The sequence below is a fragment of the Sander lucioperca genome, chromosome 22 (genome assembly GCF_008315115.2).
Source record: "Sander lucioperca isolate FBNREF2018 chromosome 22, SLUC_FBN_1.2, whole genome shotgun sequence".
In the NCBI taxonomy this organism is placed as follows: Eukaryota; Metazoa; Chordata; class Actinopteri; order Perciformes; family Percidae; genus Sander; species Sander lucioperca.
Genome location: NC_050194.1, coordinates 19,292,821 through 19,317,311, shown reverse-complemented (window position 1 = coordinate 19,317,311; position 24,491 = coordinate 19,292,821). Strand labels below are relative to the sequence as shown.

Below are 24,491 nucleotides of genomic sequence, written 5' to 3'. Positions count from 1 at the left end.
TTTTGAAAACGGCAGTTTTCTTTACAACATTGGTGATGCGGAGCATTTTAGTAAAGCTACTGTATAGCAAAGCGCTGTCAGAAGAGTGTGACTCGCTCTGAAACGTGTTTTAAACGTTTTTGTAGTGTTCCCTGGACACAAACCAGTAAGAGCCATTAAAAATATGTTCCACATGACTGCAGGTGAATGAGGTAAACCCTTTGAAATAAAAGATTATGAATTATAATTCTGTTAATGATGGTGCTGCTGAGTGGGTTTAGTAGGTGTAGTACTTTTTCGCCCGCAGTATTGCACCTAAATGAAATAGATTATAGGTTCAATATCATTTCACCAGTAATATTAGGCTATAGCCTACTTATGATTAAATATGATATACACTATATTGGAATATACAAATTTACTCTAGCAGCACTTTTCTCCCACGCAAATTCGTTCTCTTTTGCAGCAGCCGCTGTGTTGTTTTTTTTTTTAACTCACTGTATGTGTGCATGAGTATTTCGACCCGTTTGTTTGTGGATGTTACCATGATGAATCGTAGTATCATGGCTCCATTCATGCTGCCTTTTTATTGTGGTGGTGCACGCGCGTGAACCTACTCTGAGTTGATTGAACCAACTCAAATCAGCTGTTTCCCATCTCAGGGTAAATCAACTCAGAGATCAGGGTTAGACTCAGAGCTTGTTAAACCTCCTTCCTGAAATGGGGCCCATAACATGCAGCAGAAACACATTTAAGTCAGTGTTGCACCGTGCAGGCATATACTTAGATAAACAGAGATCTATTATAACACTGTTTTCACTCTTTAGTATTGGCACTGATACTGATTCAAATCATTAGAAAACCCTACAGATCCCCAGATTCCCCATTTCCACCTCTGCATCCATGGCTAATTGTTGCGTGAAGTGGACACAACCTCACTGTTTTCTGATCTGCTCTCTTTCTAGGTATCTATATCTGTATTCTAAGACACTGTCGCTCCCTTCTGAAATTTAGAATAAACATTAAGAGCAACAGATTGATATTTTTGTATCTTAAACTTGTAGATAGTAACCTCCACCAAGGTTATATTTTGTTTTGTCAGTTTGTCGGTTTGTTTGTTAGTCTGTCAGCAGGATTACAAAACAATGACTGGCCCGATTTTCATGACACTTGATGGAAGAGTGTTGCATGGGCCAAGGAAGAGCCCAATACATTTTGGAGCTGATCTAAAAACACTAATTATTTTCACTGTTGTTAACATGGTCAGATAGGGTATTTGTTCTGCATTCAAATGGTGTGGTGGAAAATTAGTTCCCGAATAGGAAAATTCACACTGCATTAACATTGTGAGATAGGGCATGCCTTGGCGGAGGTCTGCGCTCTTAGAGTGCCTTTCTAGTTTGATTTTGTAGTTTGGTTTTAAGTGCAGACATGTCAGCTTTGCCTCCTACAAACTCTGCACATTGTGCTTCATTTCTGTAAATCAGATTGTGCCTGTCCTTTTGTTTTCCTACTAAACTAATCCAAGCCATACTTTTTTTGTTTGTGTGGTAGGCAGTGCTAAATCTTATTATTGTTTCTATCTTTTCTGCTGAGCAGCTGGTAGACGACTAACTGCAATAGCTTGTGAAATTGGCACGGTGCTGCGATGACTGCATATGTCCATGCAAACTTTTAGATTTCTATTTTTGTGCTTAGGGTTGCTTATGTTTAAAGAGTCAAGCCAAATGAGTAACACTGGTTATCCACAACCAGTTTGACCACACAGAGAGAATAGTATTTAGCCACACAAGACATTCCTGTCTTTCCTATCAGTGTTGATTCTCAGTCAAGTAAACTTTATTCTTCACTGGGTCTCCTGCTGCTAACTCAATCAGCTCAGTCTTCCTCCTCGAAGATGTGAGATTGCTTTGGCAGAGGGGAGTTTTTTATTATATATATATATATATATATATATATATATATATATATATATATATATATATATATATATATATATATATATATAAATTGTTGATCACTTTCTGTGTTAATTGTAACCAAAGGACAAAGTTAAACATCACTGGGAACAGGTAAAAGGCTTCCCACAGAGAACAGGTGTTGTTGTACTAACACTTTCCATTCTTCTCCTCATAGAGGTGCACTCCAATTCACTCCCTTCCAGTAATAAGGAATTGAAAGATAAATGTGATATATAAATAGCGGCATATTTTCACACTTGAGCACCTGTTCATGTGACTAAATGGTTGCACACCTGAAAAATAATAATCATACTGACAGTAAATGTTACTATGTGCACAGGATGTGCTAAGTGGAAAACTGACATTCAGCAGAAAGCCCATAATGACATTTTCCCTCACCGAGGTTGGCTGAAAATGCATATGAAAACCATACAGTTTCAGAATTCACAGATTCTCAATTTGTAAATACATTTGTGTAAGGCTGCAATTAACAATTATATATAAGGGGCTGTCAATCGATTAAAAAATTGAATTGTGATTAATCACTATTGTTCGTAGTTAACTCGCAATTAATTGTAAATTAATCGCACATTTTTCCTCTGTTCTGAATGTACTTTAAAAACGGGATACTTTTCAATTTTTTAATGCTGTTTTCAACATGGGAGTGGACAAACATGCTTGCTTTTTGCAAACGTTTATTTTTATTGCAACAATCCAAAACAATGATAAATACTGTCTAGAATATTCTCCAGAATAACCTCAAAGGTACTGTATGCTCAAAAAATATGCTGAAGCATAATATAGCAAATTCAAGCCCATCAACCAACAACAGATGGGCATATTGACCTGAATGTAACATTACTTGGTAATACTAAGACAATGTAGTGTCCCACTTGACACTTGTAAAGGTGAACTAAACCTCCCATTTTTTGAAGCAGTTCAAAACAAAACAATGGACATTGTGCATTATATTACAATGCTTGGTCAGCAAATGGTATTTGAGACTTGGCGTACTATGGTGGTAACTCAATTCATATCGACAGTACAAGCTAATAACTTTAGTCATGTCGAGAGAACCATCTGGAAGGGCTTTGGAACTGAACTTTCCATTCAAAAGACCTTTTTCTTTATCCATTTCTGTTCAAGAAGGTTTGTTACTGCTAGCAATCCAAAACATAAGTGCTGCAGGCTTCCTGATTTCCTTAGGCCCATACCACAGAAAGCTTTTGCGCTAATCGCGCGCCCAAAAATTTGTGGCGTTAAAAGGAATCTGCGTTACATTATTATCGCGTTAACTTTGACAGCCCTAATGAATATACGTTATCGCTAAATCTGCAGAATATTTTCTCGATTGATTGATTAAACCAAAGATTCTATTTACAATGACAAAACAGAGAAAAACACAGAATAGCTTCACATTTCTGAAGTTAAAACCAGCAAATGTAGCATTTTTGCATAAAATGACTTAAAAGAAAAAAACTGATGATCCAAATTGTTGCCAACTAATTATCTGTTGATCAACTAACTAATCGACTAATAATTTCAGCTCTACATTTGAGTTTGATGTATATTAATATACAGATTCTGAAGAAATTGTATTGTCTCTTACAAAACTGAATTGCTTGAAAGGAATTTTCATTTCACATGTGACACCTGAGGAAAAAAAAAACGAAGCCGTTTTCTTCATATGAGCTCCAGACAATGTCCGAAATTGCCCTTTTACACACGTAGCACACAATAGGAGATTATCTGTGCCCGATATGACTGGATAAAGCGTTAAGGGGGCAGGACATGACGCAGATTACCCCGCAGTCACATAGCCAGTTCGTCATAAACAACAGAGTCTCTTGCCGTTCATTGGGTTTGTCTGGGGATTTCAGCGTCAGCTGTTACCGACACAAATTGCCCAAACTTGTTGTCTCTTCAGTTAGACATTTTCATTGGGAGTCTTTGTGTAAATCACCCTTCTTCTTTACTCACAGAGGTTTGTTTTCTTCCGGTTTCGCGCCAGCTGCATGAGAGAAACATCATCAACATGCCCACTCACTGGCTATATTCTCCGGACACTGACCTGCTTTATTCATACGTGGGCTCAATTGGACATTATACAGACATTGTACTAGGGAGCGGGCAGGCTAAAGTCCGTTTAATTTTTAGTTCGAACTCATTCGAACATTAGCCTTCCCACATACAGCGCCTTTGGGTAATGTGATAATTTCAGGGTTGCAGTGCATGTGTTAAAGGGGCTTTATTGTGTGACAGGAGTTACTACTCACTTGCATGTTTGTCTGCAAGCTGGATGAGGCTGTGGGAGATGTCTCTTCTTCTGTAGAAACAAACCACCTTGGCCTCCACGTTCCCACTGGCCGTCTGAAACAGAGAGAGTAGAGAGATCCAGGTTGACTGAAAGCAGTAGCAACACCTCCCTGCACAAACCTCTACTTTCCCAAGAGACCTGGCTACTTTGTGTGTCTCGTCAAGCTATGCTGATATGACAGGCTGGCCAGGGCAGCGACAGCGCTTTGTATCAGATGATTGAATGATTGTCTCGCTGGATAATTAGGCTGACAGGCTCAAAGTCAAAATTATGCGACTGATGAAAACTGCTTCCAACTTCTGCTGCTTTTCTAGGAAGCTTGTAAGTAAGAGCAGATGTATTTAATGAGTGTTCGCCTGAAGAATATGGACAAAATAACAGGAACACCTCATAATATATTGCAATACATGCCCCACCACCAAAAGCTATGGCCACAAAAATGTAAAATCTCAGAAATCAATTGAAAGTGGGGGGTGGGGATCGAATCAAATTACAAACACTAGTTACTTAATGCACGCACACTAGAGCTGTCAATCTTCCTCTATAATATCATTCAAATTGTATTACTTATTATTTTTAATATTGAAATTATATTTGAATATTTAATGCTAAAATGCAACCTAATATTAATATTAACTACACTTCTCAGGCTTAAGCAGGATTTATGCTTCTGCAGAGGCTCTACGCAGAGCTTTCGCCGTAGCCTACGTAAGTGGACTGCAGTTTATACTTGTGCGTTGGTGTCTGCGTTGATCTCTTTAAGAGAATAGCAGGGCGGCATGTGTGTGTGCGTGGGGAGCGTGTGGTAGAGCGAGTGAGAGAGTGACGTGATTAACTTCGGAGCGAGTACCGACTCTAGAGGCATAGTAAGAGAAACAAAGTGTCTCCCCTGTGCTTTCTGACCACAGTCGGAAAGCTGTAGCAGGAAAGGTTAACCCTCTCCTTGATTTCATGTTGTTTATGGAGAAGAACAACCAGGAAATGAGTAGGGGGAAATGCAACGCTACCAAGCCACAGCCAAGCGGACCAGTCACAGTAGTTGAGGTCTGCATCACCGCGACGTGTAGTTAAATTTTTTGAGAGGTGCACATCAGGCTATGGTGTAGGGTCCGTATCTCCATGTACGTACCTACGGCATCGATTTAACACAGAAGCATAAATTGGCCTTTGTGCATTGCCAATGCCACTATCAGCATGTGGTTGTTGTTATACGTTCTGTCCACTAGAGGGATTTCAAAAATTAGCCTACGCCATGGTGTAATGCATTTCTGTCACACCGCATGGTTTACATTCATTTATATACAGTGTATTATTTTCAACCACAAGCACACAACGACAAACCCAAATCAACAGAGAACCCTGTAATGAAACATTTCTCTATTGTAAATGCTAACGGTACTTGGACTGCACATTGACAGCTTGTTTGAATGCACAGCCGAAACGATATGTAATAAACAAAGTAACATTAGTGTTAGCCACCATGCTAATGGCATTGATACCTTTGCCAAATGGTACTGTCACCACTTTTTAGCAGTTTATAAGCAAATTGTTTATTGCAGATTGTCACGTTAATGAGAATACAGCTTTTGGAAGTTAATATATGAAGTCGAAGCGGACTCTGACAGCTGATAGGCAGATAACATTAACATTAGCTGTCTCCATGAAGCTCCCAGCTGAGCTTCTATAACTCCTGTCACAGTTAGGAAAGAAGAACGAGCTAATTAAACATAACATAGGCATTATAATTCAGTGGATGTCAATTTTTATTTCATGTTAAAACAGTATTTCCGATCCTACTTTTGATTCCAAGCCGCAGCCTGTCACTCCCTCTTTACTAATGTTACTCTGTCTCTACCGTAACGTTAGCTTCGTGCCCTAAGATCTCACAATGCCTTGTGTTGCTCACTCCCTATAACTTTATTGTTCATCAGACGTAACATGACAAAAGCATTTTGTTTTCACATGTGGGTAGACCAAGATGATAAGGACGAGATTCGTTATTGTTAGCCAACACATTTGTAAAAAATAAACATCTGAATAGTATTTTCAGCATCCCATTAGTATTGATATTTTTAAACTATTCAAATTATATTTGACTTCGGAATTCGTTCCAACAGCCCTAACACACACACACACACACACACACACACACACACACACACACACACACACACACAATGGGGGGTGGGGATAGGAACAGGGAAGAATCCTAGCTATTCACACTCAGGCAAAAAACAGCATAAACACACACAAAAGTGACACACAAACACTTCAGTACCTTGTTGAGTTCTTCTATCCGCCGGATCAGGTAAGGGTTACTGGAGGAGTTCTCAAAGAATACATAATCTGCAACAGAAAACACACACTGATCACTTCTTTGTAACGATAGATTCGCCAAGACCAAGTAAAAAATGATACACAGTGGTCACTTTATCACATGCACCTAAAAAAATCAAATGTAATCCAATACAACAGCTCACCTTTACAAAGATAATTATGTTCAGTTTTGATTGACACTGTCAAAGAGATATTCATTTAACTAATAGGTTTACCACAAAGGTTGTAGTTTGCAGTAATGTTGAACTGGACTGCATTGTATTGAGAGGAGTTTGGCCCACCCCATTTACAAACACAAGAGAGGGTAGTGGGGGGGGGGATACATTCATTTCACCAATCTCTGAATGTGTTACCAAGTTTACCATTATAATCCTCCTAAATGTAGAATTTGTGGCAGATCTGTTGTATTGGATTGTATTCAATTCTATAAGTGTACCTAGAAAAGTGACCAGGGAGTGAACTTCCATCTACACATGCAACCACTATCCCATTCCCAGTTCACAAAAAAAAAAAAGTAAGCAGAGGAACTGGAAACTGGCTGAGTACAGTACTGTAGTGTTCTTCCTCAATTTGTTTTTAAATATAACATTGATAATTTAATGGTTCACCACTACAGTTGGGCCGAAACTAGAAGCAGGAGTGGACGAAAGTCAGAACTATCAGCAATTGTTCTAAACTGGGTAATTGTAATTAACATACACCACAAAGAATATCAGATTAAGTTAAACAGGTCATGGCAAGTATATGTGTACTGCAAGGTCTTCACAGCCTTTGAGACAGGCAACTAGACTGTTATGATTTTGTAAGATAAATACATTCAGGGCAGGGATATATTTAAGTCATAACTGCTGATTTTCCACAGCTAATCAACAAAATCTGCATAAACATCTTTACCTAGCCTGAGGAGACAGAAACCCAGACTGATTAAACTCTACCTGATGAGAATATATAGTAACTTTAAAAAAAGTTTAGTCAATGTTATATGCTGCATTCAAATGCTGTCTGAAATATTGTAATTACTATGTTCCAAGCACACACATAAGCCAATGAAGAGGTAATTATATCGAAGTTGACATTAGGTCAGTGCATATAAATACAACAGTTCACTACCTCTGGAATCAAAATGGTTATCCCCAGAGTCATATTGTTGTAAAAGAATAAATTCCAGTCCCAACATGTAGGCCTATATTCTTCTATTTGAGCTGACATTGTTGCACAAATTAGGACTAACTATATGTATAAAGAGGCAACATTTCCAAAAGACTAGTTTCAAGACAGATTTGTTATTATTTCATAAATACATAAACTCCAATGCACTAACAAGCTTTAAGGTCTAGGGGCTGCAGTTTCCAAAGAGCACGTGAAGGCAGCAGAACTGCAGCTGAGGTGACCATATGGACAACAAACGTTACATTGATACGTTGTAACGACACTGTTACTCCAGTCAGTGATACACTGTTGCCAATAATATCACCTGTGCAAAGATGCTTAATGTTTATGTGTCAACCATATATTCCATTTATGATGAATCACATTCGTCATGATGCTAGATGGAAAGTAGGTTACGTGTGAATAAAAGTGTAACGTTAGGCTTTAATCCAACCCGACGCAACGACGCCATGAATCGAGACAATTTGATGTTGAATTCCAGTACACTGCTAACAAGCTATCAAGTGAAGCCAATTTGCTAATTAATTGCGCTTGTTGTAACTGTATGTGAACAGTGTGGCAATACACTGAGTCTAATGTTACCAAGATTGTTGATGCATTCCTCTAATACTGTAAAAAGAGCGCCACAGCTGCAATAATGCTAATCAGTGAAGCCATTGCTAGTGCTAACGTTAGCTCAATAAGGACTCGTACTAATGGCTGCATGCCAGAAGAGGCAAATACAAAGGCAGGCTCAGACAACCCGTGGTAACATTTTAACAAGCTTTTAAACACATGTCTAGCCGAGAGGTCCAACCGCGTATCAGTTACCCGTATCCCCGGTCTAACTATCCGAAAACCAAAGACCAGCAAAGGTTCCGACAACTGAAATATATTTACATTGTAAGCTAGCCATTTAGCAAGCTCGCGGCTAGCTGTTGTGGCCACGACAGACGCGAGGCCTGACCCATTTTGAATCCCAAATATTTACAAATGCTCACCTTCCTGCTCCAACTTAATGCATCTCTATAAGTAAAGCACAGCCGCATCTCACTATTAGATGCAAACAAACTAGAATAACGCCACATAATCCCTAAGGGATGCAAAACTGGAAGGGTTTCAGTTTGATAAAAAAGATCCACATTGACATACATACCTCCGACCCGGTACATGTTGGCCGCCATTTCTGCCCTCCCGGAGTGTTAACGTAAACCATAAACTAAGAGAAATAGAATAAATTAATAAAAACAATAAAACCCAGTATCTTAAAAGGTAAAGGGTGCGATAAATTATGATCGTCGAGACTCCGGATGTGTACCCAAGCGGGAGAATTTTTGGCAAATCAACCCCCCCTCCTCCTCTAGGATTCACAGTACCCTTTACAATACAGTGAACTCTCGGCAGCCAAAAGAAGTCAGATCAACCCGAAAAACCACTGGCTGGTGACGTTGAGAGGGGGGCCGCGCACGCGCACACACACACACACACACACACACACACACAGGCACGGCACAGACACACGCACTTACACATGTACTGTTACCTTTACAAATCATACTTATTTGAAATAAACAATGTGTGCGTAATTTATTCCAAATGCAACCATAATTGTAATATAGCCTATATTTAGCAAGTGACCATAACACTTAGGCTACCCATATAACCAGGCTACTTAATATTATTAGCCTATGTAGAAATCTTACAGGGATACTGGGAGAAGTCATTAAACGTTCTTAACATAATGTAAGAGTTGTCATGTGCACAATAATTCAAGTGAAGCAATCGTTGACAATTAAATTTGTCAGTGGTCATACAAATAGGCTATGTCTATAAAAAAATCCAAATAAAATGGATACACTGTAAGATTCACTTAGCCTATCAATATTTGTACTATTTTATATCTGTGGAAACAGTCTCTACTTTGGAGTTAATGTGTTTAAAATAACGTTCTGTGTCTCCGTGTATGAGTTTCTGTTTCAGTGCGTGCGTGCGTCCGTGCGCGCACATGTGACATCATTGATGGGATTGGCTCACCCTGACTGGGGTGGAGAGTCTCTTACACAGGCTACCGGGGGAGAAGAGGAGTGAGGGACAGAGGGGATAGTTTCCATCAGCCACTGAGCTCAGCACAGGTCCAGCTCCACTCAGTCCCAACCACGCCCTGGGGGACAGGGGACTGTTGTCCCCCAAGTGTCCAAACTCCTATGATGGAAGGGACAATGGACTGTGAAGATGCGTTTTAGTTGGGTTACAGGTTGACAAGATGAAGTTCGGGAAGAGCATCTGCGTACTCAACGTAGGGGGAACCCGGTACGCCTTCACCCGCGAGGTGATTAAGGATTTCCCTCTCCGACGCGTCAGCCGCCTGCATGCATGCGCAACCGAGAAAGAGGTTCTTGAACTGTGCGATGACTACGACAGGGACCGGAATGAGTTTTTCTTTGACCGCCACGCGCAGGCTTTCGTGTTCATCATGCTCTACGTGCGCTCTGGTAAACTCCGCTTTGTCCCCGGAGTGTGTGAGCTGTCCTTCTACACAGAGATGCTCTACTGGGGACTGGAGAGCGCGCACCTGGACTCCTGCTGCCAGAAACGCCTGGACGACAGGATGTCCGAGATCGGATTGGACACTCTGTCCCAAGTGGACGTCGGAGTGTCGGGGGATGAGTCCCAGAGCTCGGGCGAGCCGGTGCAACTGACTGCGCTCACCGGTCGCGCTAAATGGCTCGAGAAGATGCGCAAGACATTCGAGGAGCCCAACTCTTCGCTTTTGGCGCAGCTTTTGGCTTCAGTGTCTGTGATCTTTGTGCTCGTTTCTATGATCATGCTGTGTGCTAGCACACTGCCGGACTGGGATACAGCCAAGAGAAATACTGTGGAGGAGCACAGGTAGGCGATAGTTAGTTACGTTTAGAGGAATAACAGGGAGCCTTCGTGAAGATGCTGCTAAATGTTTAAGCGCAATATGTGCCGATACAAGTGAGACTGTGCTCTAAAATCTGGTGCGTAAAAGTCAGTATCCCATCGTTTTGAGCCTAAATATGATGGTTTTTTTCTACCATTTAAGTGTAAAAAATCAACATTTACTTTGAAGCAATATATTTGAACCATGATAGAAAACACTCATTAGTTAAATATGGGGACTTTGTCCTTGTGTTTAGTGAATTGACTCCTCTTTTAGGTCAATACAGCCCCATGACAGCAAATTTCAGGCAGTACATTAAACATTAGGATCTTTACGTGTCAGACAAGCAAGCCCCCAAGGAAGCCAATCAATAAACAATCCATATTATCTACAAAAAGTGTAGTGTTAATGCATAGAACACCCTGTCTTCCTCCATGTGCCTCTTCCTTCCTCTTCACAATTGATTTTGGCTTGGTTAGTTTACACTGCACAGTACACAAGAAGGACAAACACATCAGATACATAATATTCCAGTAGATAATGATTTGAAAGTAGAACGTGTACTGAGGGATTATATATTATGGGAAGCAAACAGAAAGTAATTAAACCAGTAATCACCTTCTATATCTTCTTATTTTGGCTTCATTTTTTGGATGTAAGGTGAAAGAGTGCACCTCTTTTTCCACATTATTTTTGCACAGCCTGTACTCTCGAAAGCCTGAGGCAGTTTTTTTCTATATAAGGCTGGGTTATGTTCACTCTGGCTGGACATAGTTTTGGATCGGACACAGTGGTTAGGTAATCTCTAAAAGTGTAGTTTATACTGGGAGTCAACATTATTCCGATTTAGTTTCATGTCAGTAGATGATGCAATTCCCTCAGTTGCTCTATAATTTGGTTTTGTCTAATTGTGCAGATGTAGTTATCCTGAGGCTCTGTGGTATTTGCTTGGCCTCACTGCATCAAATACAAGCACCACCTCATTCTAATTCAGTTTGATTGCCTTTGCTGTTCTAATCAATGGGGTAATCATGTGCTTGCTTATGTCACAGTCTCTCTTGGAGGGTTTTTAAACCCCCCTCTCTGCAGTTTCCCGTCAATTTTCTTCTGTCCTTACTATCCTCCTGTCTTTGTTTACTTGTGTCAACCCGGAATTGCGTCAGATGTCCTTATTTCCCATAATTTATATCACCACTGCTTTGCTTCCTTTTTCCTCACATTTACTGATTGTCAAACAGCGTCTCATATTATCCATATCTCTCTGTAGCTCCTTTGCCATTTCCTGGTTACAGTCAGTTCTGCTCATTTTTCTCCTTTCCTCTCTCCTCCATAGGATCGTGGAGGCAGTGTGTATTGGCTGGTTTACAGCGGAGTGCATAATGCGCTTTCTGGTGGCCAGAAGCAAGTGGGACTTCCTCCGCCGGCCGCTGAACATCATCGACGTGATTGCCATCACCCCCTACTATGTCACAATGGTTATGGCCCGGGCAGGGATGCCGGGTGCCGGGCTCGGGGTTGCTGGGGTGATACTGCGTGTGCTGAGGATGATGCGAGTGTTCTGGCTAATGAAGCTGGCTAGACACTTTCTGGGCCTCCAGACGCTGGGGCTGACTCTCACGCGGTGCTACCGGGAGATGGTCATGCTGATGGTGTTTGTCTTCGTCGCCATGGCAATATACAGCGCTTTGGCCCAGCTGCTGGAGCACGGCTTGGACTTGGGAACCCAGAACCCGGATTACGCCAGCATCCCAGCAGCCGCCTGGTGGGTCATCATTTCCATGACGACAGTGGGGTACGGGGATGTGTACCCTGTGACAGTTGGGGGACGGGTGCTTGGGGGAATGTGTGTAGTGAGCGGCATTGTTCTCTTGGCACTGCCCATCACATTCATCTACCACAGTTTTGTACAGTGCTACCAAGAACTTAAACTCCGCTCTGCCAGGTACGCACGCAGCCTGTCAGTGGAGATGCTGCAATGAATGTGCATTTATATCAAAACACCTTTGGCCCTGCTTACATCAGAAAGAAACTCAACAAACCAGTAGACCTGCTGATCCCATTGTGAAATAGTGATCCATTTTGTGCCCTGCTCTGTTTCCTGCCTGAGCTAACCCTGGTTTTTTATTTGGCCTGTCTAGTTCCAGCCTGTTGGGTTGATGATCTCCAATTATCGTCTTCAACCAGCATGCTCTGCGCCCATCTCCTTAACAACATCACTTGGACAGAAGAATAGGAATACACAAATAATTATTTATTAAACACACACAGGCGCAGTCAATCCAGTTTTGACAGCGGCTGCTGTTTACACTGTATTCCCATGGTTACAACATTGGCAGAGACGGCTGCATCCAGTGTGTGTGTGTGTGTGTGTGTGTGTGTGTGTGTGTGTGTGTGTGTGTGTGTGTGTGTGTTTGTCAGCCTTTCACTATGTCTTATAGCACCCAGGTGGTACAAGTTACACAATATTGATGTGTGACCTAGATGCAGTCTGTTAAAACTGTGAAATATAGACATGAAGTGAACAAGTGAGTGTAAAGTAAAGTGGGGATGCAGAAGGGGTATACAGAGGGCTTAGTTGTGTAGGAGGTGCCAATGATAATGAAATATGGAGACAGGTCATCGAGGACTACAAGGTGGCAGACAAATGATGGGTTGACAGATATGATTGAATGTGAAATGGAGGATAAAAGATTCTGAGACAACAATGACAGAGATGACAAAATGTGGAACAACCCGGAGCACAAACAATGAATAGACTGAGAATGTGTTGCTTCGCCATTTGTGAGTGAATGTAAGGCAATTTGTATTTCTTTGTCTCCAAGGCAACCTCCATCCTCCAAAATGCCAATCATAATGGTGGTGGATCTTGTGTGCACACAAATAGGCCACATCCACGCACACAACTCCTTGCTGCTACGCAGCATTTTTGCGATTATTGGAAAAATTGCATCACAGAATTCATTGAAATAAAAATAAAATTTAAAAATAAATTACCATGATGGTTCTGACAGTCATTATTCAGACATGTTTCCACGGTCCATGGTTTGCCAAGATAACATGATTTGTTGATCCAAATAAACAAGTCAACACCTCTCCCACACAACAGTCTTTCTCTGCATCTCCTCTCCTGTTCCTCCTGTTGCCATCTTTTTACACACACACACACACACACACACACACACACCAAGTCCATGCTCTTTTGTTGCACAAATTAAACAATTAAGGAGTCGTTTAATTATCTGTCGGTCCTTGAATCTAAAGTCTACATCGTTTATTTCCTCAAAGACTTTGCAGCCTTGTATGAATTTAGTATTGTAGACAGTACATATCTCATTATCGTTGTTGTACTGTTATCAATGTGTTTTTTAAGTTGTCACAAATATGAGAGGTAATCAATATTTTACCACCTTGCCTACAACACATAATTTTCAAGCTCACGTGGCATAGCTTGTACTGACTTTTGGCCAGGCCTGATTGAAACCATCAATCAAAACTTTTTCATCAGTATACCACAAACTTGTAATTAATGTGATTATTGTATGAGCTTTATAATAAAACTTCTCTGTGAGAAAAATGTCTTTGAATGTGTAATTGCTTATTACAAATCAAAATGGTAAAATGTAGAGATGGCCTGATACCATTTTTTGCTTCCCAATACAGATTCTGATACCTGAACTTCTGCCGATACCGAGTAGCGATCCGATACCAGTGTGTCATATATTTTATTATGTTTAAACAGCTGTATACTACCATCCCTGTATGGATGTGATATTATTTCTATCTTTGTTGTCAGCCTGGCTCAGGTTAAACTCTTTGTAAAACATGAACAAACACAAACAATGAACGCCCCAGAACTTTCTTTTTTTTTATCCAGTTTGACAGTCAGTTATAACAGAAAAAGAACATAAATAAACTACTTTAACGTAGATTTTCTTTAGGGCTTTATTACGTGGTATCGGATCGGTGCATTAACTCCAGTACTTCCCGATACCGAAACCAGCGTTTTAGGCAGTATCAGAGCCGATACCGGAAAATCTCCAGTAAAATATAAGTGTTATCAGATTCCTAACTTTAAATAACCTTCTAAATTACAGTAACTAAAATAATTAATGCCAGAAAAAAGTGATTAATGGATAAGGCATTTTTGGCAGATGGAGCTTGATAATTCAAAAGTCTTGATGTCATGACATACTATTTACACCTCGCATCCTGCAGGCAGTGGAACATATTATTCAGTGTGAGGAGCACCTGAGCCCATTGGCAAGGACATTCAGTGCACTAATCAGATTCACACTGGGGTGAATATTGTGCCACAGTCTAGTTCACAAAGTACTGTTGTAAGAGTATATTGACTGAATCACAAACCTGTCGCTCTGTTCTCAGGGTTCAGACTTTTTAATGTTGCACATCTGTCAATGAGCTCTGAAGGTTTGTTTCACGTATTCTCAATCAGCTCAAAGACACATTGGTGACACATTAAAGGAAAAAATACATACAGTTAGGTGTTATAGGTGTTACACCACAAGTTACCAGAAAAGCTTCAGTGCTCCTTTACATAGATTCTCCCTCAGTTGGTGTTTTGATGATGGTGGTGGAGTTAACTGTCCAAAATTGGTGTTTAGTTTGGTCAAACTTTGTATTACCACTCATTTAATTGATTTTTTTTGTCAGCCCCTCTCTATCTGTAAATGTCTTTTTGATGTTAAAAACCAAATTGACTAATCCTTAATACAGGTTTGTTTGTAATTGGGAGGGAGGGTGGGATATGGGGGGGGTATGTTCTGGTTAAAAAAGGGAAAATACCTATATCCCATTGTACAGTAATTGTTTTTTGCAATTTTGTCATTCAATAAAAAAACCTTGAAAGAAAGAAAAACCAAATTGACTTACTCAGGCACAGTGCTTTAATCGAAATGCTAACAGCAGCATGCTCACAATGACAATGCTAACATGCTGATGTTTAGCAAATATATACCGTAGTCAACCATTGTCACCATCTTAGAATAAAATTAAACACGTTTGCTGATAAGAACTGAACACAAAGTGAGGCTGATGGGAATTCCATTAGTTTTGCAGGAATTTGGTCTGAAACTAAATGTGAATTTTAATCTGCTTGTGGCGCTGAAGGAAAAGTCAGAGGATTACCAAAGTCAGAAAGATTTATGCTCTGGGGACCATACATATTTGTACCAAATTGTATGGCAATCCATCCCATAGATGTTGAGATATTTTAGCCCAGACTAAAGTGGTAGCCGGACAGTCCAGTCGTTCATTTAGTCTCCGAGGACATTCTGGACTTGAAACATTTTTCAAAGCTCTTTTTGTAACACAGTACAAAACATGCAGTGAATACAAGTCAACTCAGCCCGGGGGGAGACAGAAAAAAGCATGTGGACAAAGATGCTCACTACAAAGAATATGTTTTCATGGCATGTCATGGCATGTCATGAGAATGAAGAATAGCAACAGTTTATACCTTTATATAATATGACTTCAAAAAACAGGTAATGATTTGAGATTTTTATTTTTTATTTATGCAGGACAGGTAGGAAAGAGCTCTTTCAGCAAGAAGTAATACATTTACTTTGGTGTAGCTTTCACTGTAGATGGTGGGACTTTCCAAAACCCTATTTTGTTTTAAATCATGCTGCTATAATCTTCTGATAGATGGAGTGGTTTGATGTCTGAGGGGAAGACCTGCACACACTGTTTGGGCTGAAAAAAAAAATATGACTACTACCTCTCTCTATATATTTTTCTTTCTTTTTTTTTTTTGGGGGGGGGGGGTCCTTACTTAAAGTATCAAAAGTAAAAGTATTCATTATGCAGAATCACATTATAATTAGTGATGCATTCATGTGGACATAACTTTAATGCTGCAGCTGGTGAAGGTGAAGCTAATTTTGATTAGCCTACTTCATACTACTGGGCATCTTAACCTATAATAATATATCATAATGTATTAGTTAATTTACTGTCTATTTTGTAGGTAATTAACTAAATCTGCAAAGCAACTACAATGTTTGCCTCTAAAATTGAGAGGAATAGAAGTTTAAGAAGCATAAAATGGAATTAGTCAAATAAAGTACAAGTACCTCCAAATTGTACTGTACTTGAGTAAATGTACCTACTTATGTTTTACATACTTTTGGTGTACACCAGAGCCATAGAGAGAGATTCTCTATCACTCTGCTGTACACCATAGTGTACACGTCATCTCCACAAGGGGCAGCGTCGAGCCAGCTGAGTGCTACGTCACTTTCCCTCGACGGTCGCAGCAGGAAGACCCTTTACCGGGTGATTTTTGTTGTGGATGACATCTTTCCCCGTCCTTTAGCAGGAAAATGTACTACAAGTTCAGCGGTTTTACCCAGAAACTGACGGGGTCTGCTCCCACGGCCGCCTACAGCCCTCAGGTAAAACCGGGAAGCGGTGTGTCGGTGAGGGACCGAGTCGGTAACCGCCGGGGATGACCTTCATATCGCTGTGTTGAACCATTGTCTCTACTGTAGCTGCCATGTCTTTCAAAACACTTGAAGATATTTAAAGATCTACAGTGCAGTTAGCTAAATCTAAAATATGTGTATTAATTCCTAAACGTGGTTTGGTTTTATTGACGCGTTTTATCTGCTGAAAAATGACCTGTTTACCAATAGTTTTCCGGTCTTAAAACACAGTAACGTTAGTTAAACGCTGCCTTCATCTCAACTTTAAATCAGCTGTGTCGCGTAATGTCATCTGTATTTTTTTTTTTTTTTTATAAAGCAATCAAACGTTGAGAATGTTCTTTCTTTGAAAACTGAATTCCTATTTTTCATCACTACCTTATCACATAACCTTTATTTTAAAAGGTTATGGGGATTTGGCCTTCATGTGACTTTACAACCACTTTGTAAAATCAATGGCCTCTCAGAGCATCTGCCAGATGTGACCTTTACTGTATGATTACTCCCCTGTTCTTTCCACTGCAGCTTCCTTGTTGTTCTATGGTAGTGGATTAGGCTGCCTGCAAGCTCTCCTGTGTCTCTGTTTGGAAGTCACCTATCCAACATGTATGCTATTTTTTTTGCTAGAAGAAAAAAGAGCCTGTAACATAAATATTGTCTTCAGTTGAAGGCAACTAGCCCTTAGTTACTACCGGGGAAAAAAATCTGCACTATAAAAAGTTTCAGTATTGTATTCACTGAAACTTTTTATACTTTTTTGTTATTTCTTAAATTAATTAAAATAATTAAACACACAAAACATATTGAACAGGGCTGCCTCTCCACCATGCCTCTACATTGACTCCCAATGAATAATAAAGGCCCATGGCTGAAACTAATTGCTGATCCCTGATGTAATAGAATATCTCACCTTTACGCAGTCTCTTTTTATATCAGCAATAGTATGGTTGTGGCAACTGCAGCGTTTTCCACTTACTTACTTAATTTCTCAAACTCACTTATACTGTAATCAATCTATCCTTCCAGGGTCTCCTCACACTTGGCAGATTGATAGAGGCAGGTCGATAGAAAGGTTGTTAGTCTTGTTAAAAAGTAAAAAAAAAAAAATACAGCCAACAACATTCACACTTTCATGCAATGTAGAATTTACACCTGCATGTGTTTAGGTAAAGGTGATGGACCCCCCACCAGACACCCAAAGGCAGCATTTTTGTTTCTTCTCAATTTGCATTTTGCTTAATATCCTTCAGCATCTTGCACTATGCAGCACATGTCCCTTTGTAATTACAAGTCATACATGTGAGGCTACAAAAAATAAAGGGGAATCCTTCTGTGAACAGTGAAGCTTTCTCTTAAATGGCAAGTAAACGTAATCTACTTTCAGTGCCTCTGCTTTTTATTAATTTCCCCGCTCGCACACTATCTGCCTCCACACATTCTAACAAGGAAGTGAGTCGGTTTCCCAGTGATTTTCAAACCCAAGGTGGGTGAGAAGCTTCCTCCGAGTGAAAGGATATTAAAGAGGCACACTTGTACATAATTAACACCACTGTGTACCTTTGGTTTATTTGAACAGCTACTTGAGATGCTCTTTAAAAATCTGAACAGGCACTTAAACACTCTCACAAAGGGAGGCATACATTGTGAGATGAGATGATTCATGTACTCATGTAATCCCTTGTATTTATGCAGCAGCATTGAGCTCAGTACACTGCCTACAAAGGGTATATGGACTTTTGTTCTATTTGGTTATGAAAAGAGTGGTTTTCCTAACTCTCAAATAAATCTGAATACAAAATAGCTGCATGATATGAGAAAAATATCTATTAGCAATTATTTTGACTGATATTGCAATATGATTCATGATATTGGAGGGAATGATCACTTTTGTATCATTCTTATTTTCATTGAAAAATATTACAATTTAAAAAATGTAAATGGTTATAGTGTGATTTTTTGCGAGGATCGGTACCAAACAAAGATTTTTTCTTTAGTCTTCTGTAGGATACAATTTGTAAGCTGGGACGTCTCTGCAGCACCACAATACTTAATTCAGAATGCTTTGACACATATTAAGCCTTCGACAAATATTGCATCCCCCCCCCCCACGATTTGGATATTGCACTAGTCCATATTGCGATTTCGATAAAATTTCGATTAATTATGTAGCCTTAATACAAAGACCTGATAGATATATTTTTACATTCAGTTTGATTTACACTTTCCGAGGATATCATTATTTTTTATGTCCGTCGTAAATAAACGTCCACAAATCCGCTTAGAAAAAAGGTGATTTCATGCATGTGTAACTATGATGTTGAATAGAATTGTGCATTGTTGTGACCAGTTGTTTTTTTTGTTTAGGGGCTGAGGCCAGGTGTGCCAGCAGAGTCCCCAGCCATGATCTTTGCCACACCCACCAAGGTGGTGTCAGAGGCTGGGTCCATGGTGGAGTACTTGGGAGCAAACAGGGTTCCTGACCTCCAGAGGCTTTTCCAGGTAATGAAGAACGTAGACTGAAATAGTCTTAAGCGTGATTTATGCTTCTGCGTTAAATCTACGCTGTGGCTACGTACATAGGTACGTGGAGACACAGACCCTACGCCGTAGCCTGACGTGCATCTGTGGCTTGGTAGCGTTGCATTTCCCCCGACTCATTTCCTGGTTCTCCTTCTCCATAAACAACATGAAATCAAGGAGAGGGTTAACCTTTCCTGCTACAAATTTCCCACTGTGGTCAGAAAGCACAGGGGAGACACTTTGTTTCTCTCACTATAGTGCCTTTCTGACCGGAGGGATTTCTGCAGTTCCTAGAACATAAAATTCCTAGAACACTTTTTTTCTCGTGTTCCGACTGGACCAATTTGGGGATTATTAAGTTCCTCTGACCGCAGTTCCTGTAACTCTTTCAGCTCCTACTTCAGGGCACTGTCTTTTCCCTTTTCCCTTGTGGTGGTTAGATGGCTGTGTTTATAATAACAAAAGGTCAGTTCCTATGGCCACTTGGCCAGTGTGAATGCAAATGGAAAACTGGTTTTGGGGGAGAGTAGTTAGTAGAACTGTTTAGAAGTGGACTGTTCCTATAACTACGTTCCTGTAACTACTTGGTCGGAAAGAGGCTTATGACTCTAGAGCCGGTACTCGCTCTGAAGTTAATCGCCGTCACTCTCTCACTAGCTCTACCACACACTCCCCACACACAAACACATGTGAGCCCTGCTATTCTATTAAAGAGATTGATGCCCACAGCAACGCACAAGTATAAACTTCAGGCCACTGACGTAGGCTACGGCGAAAGTTCTTTGTGGAGCCTCCACAAAACATAACAAACATAAATCACGCTTTAGTCCTGACAAGAAGACAGTTCAATTCATTCACAGTGTATCAGCTTTTGTTAATTCAAAGAAGTCCTCAGAATGAAGATTCATGACCTGCTAAAGGCTCTTAATGGCCCCCTGCTTCCGTATTCATCACACGAGAGGCAGTGGAGGAAATAACTATGCGACTGGGCAGAGCAATCACTCCAACAAATGGAAATCACAGTAATGCCTGCTGCAATTTTCTAATTGCTGGAACATTTTTTTGTTAAAGCGGTGTTCCAGACAGACCTGCAACAGGTAATCTGTGTAGAACCTTTGGCCTTCCAAAGCAAATTACACATTGGACATTTCAGTTGTTCCAGTCACAATTTTCAGGGACAATTATTCATTCTGAAAATGGTTATGTAGAAAAAGCACACTGCAGACACACAGCATCACCATTTTAAATAAACATGCAGAACTGGTTCAAAACAGGGTGTTTTTAAATATGTTATGAAGGAGAGGGAAAAGACATAGATTACAAAGTTATAGGAAAATGGTGTTCCGACCCAAATAATTCATAATGTTCTATCTGACACAGCAAATTGCTGAAAATACTCTGTACTCTCTGTTACATCTTCATCGTTGTATTTTTCATATTTTTCTCCATTTTTTCTTGCTCTAACTCTCCCTTGCCTTCTCGCCCCCCTCCTGTTTCGTCCTCTCCCAGACGTCAGACGGTATCCCCATTCATTTGAAGCGTGGAGTCCCCGACAGGCTACTGTACCGCACCACCATGGCTCTCACCGTAGGAGGCGCTCTCTACTGTCTGGTGGCTCTTTACTTTGCAGCCCAGCCCAGAAATAAGTGACCAGCACAAAACCCAGGATCTTTCTGTAACATCTCTGACATGTCGCTACTGTAATTCATCGACCCAACGTTCCCAGCCTCCATCTGCCCTCGCCATACCACCTCTTGGGACTCTAATCTCTGTCAGAACATCACACTCAATGATCACAATAATAATGTCTTGTCTTCTTTGTAAAACAAATGTCTAAATTAATAAATTTTAAGGGGAAACAAAAGTAAAACGTGCTCTGAATTGAAGTCTTGTTTTCCCCGTTTTGTTTGTCTTCAACTTTATATCTTCTATTATGTGTCACTGAAATAACACTCACTGTAGCAGAGGTGTTAATTATTGCCAACAAAACGGACAGATGCACGGATATCATGTATGAAACTGTCTATAGCAGGGGTCATCAACGTTCTTCAGGCCAGGGCCCCTTAGCTGAAAATAGAGACAGAGTAGGGACCCCCTACTAAATATATTTTATACATTTCATTTGCATATTAAACTGGGCCGGATGGATGAAAATTAATGGATATTATTATATCATTTATATATAGTGTTTTAATGTTGAATATACATTTTGAAGGCAGAGTGAATCCTTAAGGTTAACTGTATGGCTACCTTACCTATAGGAAGCTTCAATGTGTAAATGCTTTTTCTCACAAATATGCCAATTTATCTTTGCTATTCATATGTAGAATTCATATTAATGTATATTTTCAGACATATTCAAAAAATATCAAACATCATTTGGCGGCCCCCCTGCACTAACTCTGAGGACCCCCCTAGGGGTCACGGATCCCCTGTTGAAGACCTCCACTCTATAGGGTAGAGAGCTTAAATGCCAAAATAGAGGTGGAGATGGAAAGATTCTTCTATGCTCACAGCTTTCAACAGGCGTGTGGTAGTGCAGTACTGAGCATGTGTGTGCGAGAGAGAGAGAGAGAGAGAGAGAGAGAGCAAGCATGATGAAGAAACCCCGTCTGGAACATAGCTGCTGCTCACTTGGCTTAAGTACTGTCTCATACAGTATTTATATGTGTGGGCTGTGGTGTGATGTCAGATGCTTCTCGCTGAGTTTAGAGGAAGGGAGGTTGTTTCAGACAGACACGTTGGCAGCCCCACATCAAGCTGCCGAAGCACTGATGATGATTTTGAATGAAGTTTAACTCGCAAAAACTGTTAATATTTAGAATGTGGTTGAGGTCTCATTTATTAATTACATTTTTTTTTTTTACTTAAAGCTTTAGTGCGTAACTTTTTGATATTATTGAATGTCCGTTACATTCAAGCCATTGCCAAATGAGTTGATACAATGCTAATTAAGACTATCAGCTCCACAAAACACTCTCTGTATTTGTCTGTATGCCTGTGTTGAGAAGATTGTGGCATCCGGTACCTTTACCATGCAGAAACTCGAGTGAAGATAATAACCTCATCTGAAGAGTCCATATCGTGTTCTTTTAATCCTCTGTGTCCTCCTTGGCTACTAGCAACTGCATGGAGGAGGGGGGGTATGCGTGGTCACGGAAGGCTTGTATCATGTGGACACGCCACAATTTTGTTGTCATTACTTAGAATTCTTCATGGAGGCGACAGAAACTACGCACTATAGCTTTAAGTAAAAAACAATGGTATTAGCATCAAAATATGCTTAAAGTACCAAAAGTAAAAGTACTCAATATGCAGAATGGCCCATTTTAGAATAATGTATATTCTATTGTTGGTCCATTGATCCGTTGCCTGTGAATTCCCCCCCTGCGAATCAAGAAAATCTTATTTGTTGATTATATTTTATCAATCTGAATCTGCGAAAGTAACTATAAGTTGTCAAATAAATGTGGACTAAAAAGTACAATATTTGCCTCTGAAATGTTGTGAAGTAGAAGTATAAAGTAACAGAAAATTAAAATACTCAAGGTAAGTACAAGTACCTAAAAATTGTGTAAATGTACTAAGTAACTTTCAAATATATAACATTTTTCTTTCCCATATATCCTCAGATATCTCCAGGCCCGATTCTCTCCCGTTTATGGAGTTTTGTATTCTATTGAATATTTGTGATGTTTGTTGTCTTTAATCTTATATGCATCAATGAATTTATTGACCAAATTAGGTTCACTATCCTCAATTTAGTTAATTTCTTTGTTTTTTCAAAGTTACATATTCGAAAGGTACTAAATCAAGACCAAGTCATACACTAACGACTACCATGGTCCATTGGTTTAAGTGTGTATGTTTCTTTGTGTTTGATGTGATGAGGTGGCCTCCACTAATTTAACGGATATATCTATACTGGTATATCTTTGACATTTCCTTTCTTTCTAAAGGCTCCCCAGAGCCTCTCAAACCCTTGAAAGTTTATAGATTTAAATAATAAAAGAAATAGAAAACCATGGAAGAGTTCTATTTATTAAGATATGGCACATTCATTTGTCAGTATGACTCAACTCTGGACCTCCTTCCCCCATGGCATCAATACTTTACACCCTGAGGAAAACCTTGATGCATAATAGATGATAGCACTGATTTAAAAATGAATAATTTGACCTTCTCTGGGGAAATAACGAGTACGGTTAAGAAATAAAGACACAATGCATTAGTTGAAGAGTGTATTACTCTAAAACATCCCATCCTACAAAGCAAGGATGCAGAAGTGTGAGCTAGCAGTGGCTGGTGTTAAATCTACAGCGATTACGATTTCTGCTGAAAAATGCTTTGGGGATGCTGCTGAGCTGGTTTAACAAAATGAAATTATTGTTTATGGCTAACATCAATTAAATAGTAGATAGATGTAAGTTGGTTACACAAAGTGTTGAGTTACGTGCTATCTAGAATAGCACTATTTTGCCATGCAATCTGAGTAAATTAACTAAAAACACACGCTGTGCCTTTTTGAAGAAATATAATTTGAGTAATGGCTGAATTAACAGCAAAAGAATAAGCTAAAGGGGTGGACCTGGACCTGTTCATTCCTTATTCCACAACATTCACAAACCACAAATCGAGCGATGTTTACCTTTGTAATTGATTGCTACCATGGACACATGACTCAGGCACTAGGGTGGCTAACTTTTTTAGGTAAATAGTCATTATGTTTGTTCAACTGTAAAGCTGGCATTAGACAAGACTAAGTGAAACCAAGACTCTGTAGATCCGTCTAACACAGTGCTTCCCAACCGTGTTTGGCTTTTGATTCTTTTAACTGAATCAATCTTTACTGGTGACCCTCGTGTCACAGCTTGCAT

General features: G+C 39.9%; 3 protein-coding genes across 6 annotated transcripts in view; 2 read left to right on the top strand and 1 right to left on the bottom strand.

Annotated features, from left to right (window-relative positions):
- Positions 1-9,205, bottom strand: part of mta3 (metastasis associated 1 family, member 3) — a 31,127-nt gene extending 21,922 nt beyond the window's left edge. Inside the window, exons 1-3 of one of the 4 annotated variants that reach the window (XR_004107648.2) lie at positions 8,900-9,201; positions 6,536-6,603; positions 4,217-4,310 (exon numbers count right to left, since the gene is read on the bottom strand). Coding sequence is in view for 3 of the 4 variants with exons in the window: in XM_031314995.2 (XP_031170855.1) it covers positions 4,217-4,310; positions 6,536-6,603; positions 8,900-8,927 (190 nt within the window). In the remaining variant the exon portion in view is untranslated. Of the gene's footprint in view, positions 1-4,216; positions 4,311-6,535; positions 6,604-8,899 lie in introns of all 4 variants that reach the window. The other 3 variants (XM_031314995.2, XM_031314996.2, XM_031314997.2) reach the window with 3 other exon arrangements.
- Positions 9,206-9,757: 552 nt separating this feature from the next.
- Positions 9,758-14,226, top strand: kcng3 (potassium voltage-gated channel, subfamily G, member 3). The gene is made up of 2 exons (XM_031314999.2): positions 9,758-10,632; positions 11,982-14,226. Exons 1-2 carry the CDS (start codon positions 10,007-10,009, stop codon positions 12,625-12,627), a joined length of 1,272 nt encoding a protein of 423 aa, XP_031170859.1. The 5' UTR covers positions 9,758-10,006; the 3' UTR covers positions 12,628-14,226.
- Positions 14,227-16,878: 2,652 nt separating this feature from the next.
- LOC116061398 (cytochrome c oxidase subunit 7A-related protein, mitochondrial) lies at positions 16,879-21,497 on the top strand. Its single transcript, XM_031315577.2, has 3 exons — positions 16,879-17,064; positions 19,459-19,593; positions 21,124-21,497. Exons 1-3 carry the CDS (start codon positions 16,993-16,995, stop codon positions 21,262-21,264), a joined length of 348 nt encoding a protein of 115 aa, XP_031171437.1. The 5' UTR covers positions 16,879-16,992; the 3' UTR covers positions 21,265-21,497.
- The last annotated feature ends 2,994 nt before the right edge of the window (positions 21,498-24,491 follow it).